Genomic DNA, 8,195 nt, shown 5'->3' with positions numbered 1-8,195 from the left:
TTTTTTAAGGGGAAAAAAAGTTGTTTTTTTTTTTTTTTTTAAAGTGGGTTTAGAAGAATAAAAAGGAAGTTTTTAGGGAAATAAATTGATTTTTTTGAGGGGAAAAAAGGAGTTTTTGGGAAAAAATGCGGGGTTTTGGTGAAGAAAAGTTTTTAAAAGGGTAAAAAAATTTTTTGGAGAAAAAAATGGTTTTAGAGCGGAAAAAAAGGAGGGTTTTGGGAAAAGGATTTTAGAGGGAAAAAAGGGGATTTTTTGTGGAAAAAAAAAGGGTTTTAGAAGGGAAAAAATTGTGGTTTAGGAAGAAAAAATGGGGTTTTTTTAGGGAAAAAATGGGGTTTTGGGAGAAGGAATGGGTATTTTTTTAGGGGAAAAATGGGGGTTTTTGGGGAAAGAATGGGATTTTTTGGTGGATTAAAAAAGGGGATTTTTGTGGCAAAAAAAAAGGGATTTTTAGAGAGAAAAAAGGGGAATTTTCAGGGAAGAAAAGGATTTTTTCAGGGCATTTTTGGGGTTTTTCTCAGGGCTTTTTTTTGGGTATTTTTTGGGTTTTTCTTGGGGTTTTTTTGGGGTATTTTTAAGGTTTTCCTTGGCTATTTTTGGGATTTTCTCAGGATATTTTCAGGGCATTTTTGGGATTTTTCTCAGGGTTTTTTTTTCAGTTTTTTGGGGTATTTTTTGGGTTTTCCTTGGTTTTTTTTTCAGGGTATTTTCAAGGTTTTCCTTGGGGTATTTTTGGGATTTTCTCAGAATTTTTTGGGGGCATTTTTGGGATTTTTCTCGGGTTTTTTGGGGCTGTTTCAGCTTTTTTCTCCGTTTTTTTCCCATCCCATCACACACAGACCCAGGGGTTGTTTTTGGGGCAATTTTGGGTTTTTTGGGGGTATTTTTGGGGCTTTTTTCTCCGTTTTTTTTTTGCATTTTCCCCCCCACACACACAGGTTTAGGTTTTTGGGGCAATTTTGTGTTTTTGGGGTATTTTTGGAACCATTTCAGCTTTTTCTCCGTTTTTTTTTTGCATTTCACCACCCAGACACGCAGGGTTTGGATTTTGGGTTGGGGTGCCCCAGCCCCGTTTATTTGGGGAGGGGGCTCAGTTCTTGTAGCCCCGGCTGGCGCGGCGGCCGCGGGCGCGCTCGAACTTGGGGCCCTTGGAGCGCACGTAGGGCCTGGGGAGGGAAAACGGGGCAAAATCAGCCAAAAACGGGGCAAAATCAGCCCAAAACGTACCCAAAAACCACCCCAAATATCCCCCAAACATCACCCAAATACACCCCAAAATAAACCCAAAATGTCACCCAAATGTACCCCAAAATATCACACAAATACACCCCAAAATAAACCCAAAATGTCACCCAAATGCACCCCAAAATAAACCCAAAATGTCACCCAAACATACCCCAAAATATCACACAAATACACCCCAAAATAAACCCAAAATGTCACCCAAATGTACCCCAAAATAAACCCAAAATAAACCCAAAATATCACACAAATACACCCCAAAATAAACCCGAAACATCACCCAAACGTACCCCAAAATAAACCCAAAATGCAACCCAAATATACACCAAAACCAACCCAAAATCTCCCCAAAAATACCCCCAAATATCCCAGCCCACACACCAAATATTCCCCCAAAATCTCCTCAAATAAACCCCAAAATATCCCCCAAAACACTCCCAAATATCCCCAAAATACCCCTAAGGGACCCCCAATATGGTCCCCGAATATACCCCAAAATAAATCTAAAATGATCCCCAAATAACCCCCAAACTAACCCAAAAATTCCCCAAAACAACCCCCAAAATAAACCCAAAATCACCCCCAAATATAACCCAAAAATATCCCCCAAAACGGTCCCCAAATATACCCCAAAATGACCCCAAACTAACTGAAATATCCCCCAAAATCAACCCAAAAATAAACCCAAAATGACCCCCAAATATAACCAAAAATATCCCCCAAAATGTCACCCAAATATATCCCAAAACAAACCCAAAATGTCACCCAAAATACCCCAGAATATACCCCAAAATAAACTCACAATTTTACCCAAAAATACCCCAAAGTAAACCCACAATTTCACCCCGATTCACCCCAAAATCCCCATCCCACACCCCAAAAATCCTGACCCAAACCCCCAAAATCCCTTTAAAAATCCAATCCCAAAAATCCCCAATTTCCCCCCAAAAAACCCCAAAATGTCACCCAAAAATAACCCAAAATACACCAAAACAACCCCCAAAATATTCCCCAAAATAAACCCAAAAATCCCCCAAAATCCCCATCCCACACCCCAAAAATCCTCACCCAAACCCCCCAAAATCCCTTCAAAAATCCAATTCCAAAAATCCATGATTTCCCCCCAAAATGCCCCCAAACCCTCCTAGGCCAAAGTCCCAAAATCTGCCCCAAAATGCCCCAAAAATCTGCCCCAAAATCCCCCAAACCAGCCCCAAAATGCCCCAAACCAGCCCCAAAATGCCCCAAAATGCCCCAATTGTGCCCGATTTGCCCAAAAAGTGCGGAATTGTCCCCGATCTCACTTGGTGTGGCTGTGCGGGGTCCCGGGCGCTTTCCCGAAGTGCCGATAAACCTCGCGCGCCTTGCGGGGCCCTGCGGGATCGGGGCCAAAAACGGGGATTTCGGTAAAAATGAAATTGTTTAGGGGGAAATGGGGAATTTGGGGTGAAACCGTGGGATTTTGGAAAAAAAAAAAAAAAAAAATTGTTTCAGGGACAAAGAGATATTTTGTGAAAGAAAAAAAAAGGGAAGGGAGACTCAGGGAAAAAAAGAGAGGAATTTGAGCAAAAAATGGGATTTGGGGAGAAAAACAGAATTATGGTTATTTTGGATTATTTAAACTGAATTTCACAGGGATTTTTTTGGATTTTTGGGTATTTGGGGAGGGGTCTGTGCCCACCTGAGAGCAGCACAGTGCCCCTGCCCTTGGGGGTGGATTTTGGGGTTATTTCAGGCTATTTTGGGATTATCTGGGGTGATTTAGGATCAGTGTTATTTTGGGCTATTTTGGGTTATTTTAATGAGGATTTTGGAGAGTTTGGGGTATTTGGGGAGGGGTCTGTGCCCACCTGAGAGCAGCACGGTGCCCCTGCCCTTGGGGGGTGGATTTTGGGGTTATTTAGGGCTATTTTAGGATTATCTGGGGTGATTTAGGATCGATAATATTTAGATGTTATTTTGGGTTATTTTAACGGATTTTCACAGGGTTTTTTTTGGATTTTTGGGTATTTGGGGAGGGGTCTGTGCCCACCTGAGAGCAGCACGGTGCCCTTGCCCTTGGGCGTGGCCATGGCCCTCGGGTTTGGGGTGATTTTGGGGTGACTTTGAGATTATTTAGGATTATCGTTATTTTGGGCTATTTTAACGGATTTTCACAGGGTTTTTTTTGGATTTTTGGGTATTTGGGGAGGGGTCTGCGCCCACCTGAGAGCAGCACGGTGCCCTTGCCCTTGGGCGTGGCCATGGCGCTCGGGTTTGGGGTGATTTTGGGGTTATTTAGCATTATCGTTATTTTGGGCTATTTTGGGCTATTTTAACCGGGTTTTTTTTGGATTTTTGGATATTTGGGGAGGGGTCTGTGCCCCCCTGAGAGCAGCACGGTGCCCCTGCCCTTGGGCGTGGCCATGGCGCTCGGTTTGGGGTGATTTTGGGGTTATTCAGGATCAGTGTTATTTTGGGCTATTTTGGGCTATTTTAACCGGGTTTTTTTTGGATTTTGTGAATTTGGGGAGGGGTCCTTGCCCACCTGAGAGCAGCACGGTGCCCTTGCCCTTGGGCGTGGCCGTGGCGCTCGGGTTTGGGGTGATTTTGGGGTGATTTTGGGGTTATTTAGCATTATCGTTATTTTGGGCTATTTTGGGCTATTTTCACCGGGTTTTTTTTGGGTTTTTGGATATTTGGGGAGGGGTCTGTGCCCACCTGAGAGCAGCACGGTGCCCTTGCCCTTGGGCGTGGCCATGGCGCTCGGGTTTGGGGTGATTTTGGGGTTATTTAGGATTATCGTTATTTTGGGTTATTTTAACGGATTTTCACGGGGTTTTTTTTGGATTTTGTGAATTTGGGGAGGGGTCCTTGCCCACCTGAGAGCAGCACGGTGCCCTTGCCCTTGGGCGTGGCCATGGCCAGCTGGTCGAAGGTGAGGATGGAGCCGCCGGCGCGCAGGATCCGCGTGCGGGCGCCGCGCGTCACCCGCAGGGCGCACACCTGGCCAGGGGGGATGGAAATCAGGGAAAACGGCACAAAAACACACAAAAAACCACCCAAAACACAGCCCAAAACCACCCAAAAACACACCCAAAACCGCACAAAACACACCCAAAAAACAGCCCAAAATCACACAAAAACCGGCCCCAAAACCGCACAAAAAACAGCCCAAAACCGCCCAAAAACCAGCCCCAAAATCACACAAAAAACAGCCCAAAATCATACAAAAACCAGCCCCAAACCACCCAAAAAAAAGCCCAAAACCACACAAAAACCAGCCCCAAAACCGCACAAAAAACGACCCAAAACCACCCAAAATCCAGCCCCAAAACACATCCAAAATCACACAAAAAACAGCCCAAAAAAGCCCAAAAACCAGCCCCAAAATATATCCAAAATCACAAAAAAAACACCCCAAAACCACCCAAAAACCAGCCCCAAAACACATCCAAAACCACACAAAAAAACAGCCCAAAACCACCCAAAAACCAGCCCCAAAACCGCCCAAAACCCGGCCCCAAAACCGCCCAAAAACCAGCCCCAAAACTGCCCAAAACACACCCAAAACCACCCCCAAAATATATCCAAAATCACCCAAAAAACAGCCCAAAACAGCCCAAAAAACGGCCCAAAACTGCCCAAAAACCAGCCCCAAACCCCCCAAAACCCAGCCGCAAAACCACCCAAAAACCAGCCCCAATATATATCAAAAATCACGCAAAAAACATCCCAAAACCGCCCAGAAAACAGCCCCAAAACCACCCAAAAACCATCCCTAAAAGCCATCCAAAACCACCCAAAAACCAGCCCCAAAACCGCCCAAAAACCAGCCCCAAAATATATCCAAAATCACCCAAAAAACCATCCCAAAACCACCCAAAAAACCAGCCCAAAACCACCCCAAAACCACCCAAAAACCATCCCTAAAAGCCATCCAAAACCACCCAAAATCCAGCCCCAAAACACATCCAAAACCACACAAAAAACAGCCCCAAAACCACCCAAAAACCAGCCCCAAAACCACCTTAAAACCGGCCCCAAAACCAGCTCCAAAACACATCCAAAATCACACAAAAAACAGCCAAAAACCACCCAAAAACCATGCCTAAAAGCCATTCAAAGCCACCCAAAAATCATCCCTAAAGTCAGACACGGACACCCAAAAACCACCCCAAAATCACCCAAAAAACCCCAAAATAACAATGAAATCACCCCCAAAATCACCCAAAAATCATCCCCAAAAATCATCCCCAAACCACCCTAAAATATCTCTAAAAACCACCCCAAAAACCACCCAGAATCTCCAAAAAACCCCAAATTGCCCCCAAACCCCACCCCAGCCTCAAATTTCCAAACAAACCTAAAAAATCCACAAAATTCCCATTAAAACTCCCAAAAACTCAAAAAAAATGACCCAAAATCCCAAAAACCCCCATAAAAATCTTCCAAAATTCCTGAATTTCCCATAAATTCCCATAAAAATCCCCTAAAATTTCCCCATAAAATCCCCCAAAATTCCCGAATTTCCCCATAAAATCCCCCAAAATTTCCCCCTAAAATCCCCCAAACGTCCCGGATTTGCCCAAACCCCGCGGGTTTTGCCCCAAACCTTGAGCTTGGGCACGTCCTGGATGCGAACGTCGTCCGTGATCGTCCCGACCACCACGGCCGTGCGGTCAGCGCGGCCCGGCTTGCGCATCATGCGGATCTGGAACCCAAAATCCGGGGAAATGACCCCAAAAATACAGCGAGAAATGGCCAAAATACCTATGGGAAAACAGCCCAAAATCCCGGGGAAAATACCCCAAAAATCCCGGGGAAAATACCCCAAAAATCCCGGGGAAAACACCCCAAAATTCAGTGAGAAAACAGCCCTGGCTTGCGCATCGTGCGGATCTGGAACCCAAAATCCGGGGAAATTACCCCAAAAACACAGCGAAAAATAACGGGAATATCTATGAGAAAACAGCCCAAAATCCCAGGAAAAACACCCAAAAAATCCCAGGGAAAATGGACCAAAAATCCCGGGGAAAACACCCCAAAATTCAGTGAGAAAACAGCCCAAATATCTATGAGAAAATAGCCCAAAATCCCGGGAAAATACCCAAAAAATCCCGGGGAAAACACCCCAAAATTCAGTGAGAAATAGCCAAAATATCTATGAGAAAATCACCCAAAAACCCGGGGAAAATACCCAAAAATTCAGGGAGAGAACGCCCCGAAATCCCGGGATATTTTGGAAGCTTTCAGATGCGGTTTTGGGGTAAATTCGGGGTTTTTTGGGTCTCACCAGGCGGGACAGAGCCAGCGGGGGCCGCTTGGGTGAGATTTTGGGGCTGTTTCAGGTGATTTTTTTGGGATAATTTTGGTGTTTTTTGGGGCTGTGCAGGCAGGGCCGGGTTGATGATATTTAGGGGATATTTTTGGGGTAAATTCGGGGTTTTTTGGGTCTCACCAGGCGGGACAGGGCCAGCGGGGGCCGCTTGGGTGAGATTTTGGGGCTGTTTTAGGTGATTTTTTTGGGGTTTTTTTGGTGTTTTTTGGGGCTCTGCAGGCAGGGCCGGGTTGATGATATTCCGGGGATATTTTTGGGGTAAATTCGGGGTTTTTTGGGTCTCACCAGGCGGGACAGGGCCAGCGGGGGCCGGTTGGAGCGGCTCATGAAGAGGCGTTTGAGCACCACGCGGTTGAACGGGGCGTTGGTGCGGCGGGCCAGGAACCGGTACAGCTGGAACGGGGGGAAAAACCGTGAAATCGGGAAAAAACGGGGAAAAAACGAGGAAAAACGGGAAAAAAACGGGAAAAAAACGGGAAAAAAACGGGAAAAAAACGGGAAAAAAACGGGAAAAAAACGGGAAAAAAACGGGAAAAAAATGGGAAAAAAACGGGAAAAAAACGGGGAAAAAACGGGGAAAAAAACGGGGAAAAAACGGGGAAAAAACGGGAAAAAACGGGGGGGAATGGGGCAAAAAGCGGCGAGAACGGGAAAAACAGGGAAAACCGCGGAAATTGGGAAAGCGCAGGGGAAATTGGGAACAGCGGGTGAAAACCGGGAAAATCGGGAGAGATCGGGAAAAGCCGAGGGAACCGTGAAAATTTCGGGAAAAACCCGGGGAAATTGGGGATAATATGCAAAAACCGGGAGAAAACCGGGAAAAACCGGGGGAAATCGGATAAAACCGGGAAAGACCTGGGAAAACCGGGAGAAACCGGGGAAAACCGGGAGAAACCGGGGAAAACCGGGAGAAACCGGGGAAAACCGGGAGAAACCGGGGAAAACCGGGAGAAACCGGGGAAAATCCTGGGAAAACGGAGCGGAATCGGGGATTAAATGCAGAAACCGGGGAAAAACCGGGGGAAATCAGAGAAAACAGGGGAAATCGGGGAAATGGGGAAGAAGGAAAGGGAAGCGCTGGAGCCGGGACGCGGGACCGGCGCGGAGGGAACCGGGACGGACCGGGAGGAACCGGAACCGGCGGGGCCGGGCCCGCGGTCGGCCCGGGCTCTATCCCGGGTTCGGTCCCGGCCGAACCGGGCCCGGCCCCGCTCTCCCGGCCCTGGCTCACCTTGACGAGCAGGCGCAGGTAGATGTCCTGGCTCTTGGGCTCCTTCCGCCGCACCTTGCGGTCCTTGTCATGGCGGATGTCGATGCCCTGAGGCGACACCGGGCCCGGTCATGGCGGGGGCCGCGCCGGCCATCGCCGCTCCCCGAGCCCTCCCGAGCCTCCCCGGGATCCCCTGAGCCCTCCCAGGGCCCTCCCCGAGCCCTCCCGGCCGCGGATGGCGGCGGATTCGGGAACGCGGCCAGACCCACCATGGCGGCGGCGCTGGAGAGAGGTGGCGGCGGGAGCGCGCGGGGGGTTATGGGAGAGTGGAGCCGCTTCCGGTGCGCGCCGGAAATGCGCGCGGGCCGCTCTACCCCCCTCTCTCTATGGCGGTGGCGGACCGACGCCCTGTGACCCTGCCGG

General features: G+C 48.0%; 1 protein-coding gene across 1 annotated transcript; it reads right to left on the bottom strand.

The window, feature by feature from the left end:
* Nucleotides 1–1,046: 1,046 nt before the first annotated feature.
* LOC135441724 (large ribosomal subunit protein eL18) lies at nt 1,047–8,195 on the bottom strand. The gene is made up of 7 exons (XM_064701265.1): nt 8,042–8,195; nt 7,794–7,880; nt 6,848–6,955; nt 5,837–5,935; nt 4,104–4,227; nt 2,547–2,616; nt 1,047–1,166 (listed from the first exon to the last, which is right to left on the bottom strand). The coding sequence occupies exons 1-7, from the start codon at nt 8,042–8,044 to the stop codon at nt 1,091–1,093; spliced, it is 567 nt and encodes a 188-aa protein (XP_064557335.1). The 5' UTR covers nt 8,045–8,195; the 3' UTR covers nt 1,047–1,090.

The sequence above is a fragment of the Zonotrichia leucophrys genome, unplaced genomic scaffold (assembly GCF_028769735.1).
Source record: "Zonotrichia leucophrys gambelii isolate GWCS_2022_RI unplaced genomic scaffold, RI_Zleu_2.0 Scaffold_453_41110, whole genome shotgun sequence".
Classification (NCBI taxonomy): Eukaryota; Metazoa; Chordata; class Aves; order Passeriformes; family Passerellidae; genus Zonotrichia; species Zonotrichia leucophrys.
Note: the sequence above shows the minus strand (reverse complement) of the source record. Positions and strands in the feature narration are given on the sequence as shown.

Coding starts and splice junctions, on each gene's coding strand:
- LOC135441724 (XM_064701265.1), bottom strand. Junction 6,956..7,793: donor ACCTGCGCCTGCTCGTCAAG/GTGAGCCAGGGC, acceptor CCCCCGTTCCAG/CTGTACCGGTTCCTGGCCCG. Junction 5,936..6,847: donor CGCTGGCCCTGTCCCGCCTG/GTGAGACCCAAA, acceptor TTTGGGTTCCAG/ATCCGCATGATGCGCAAGCC.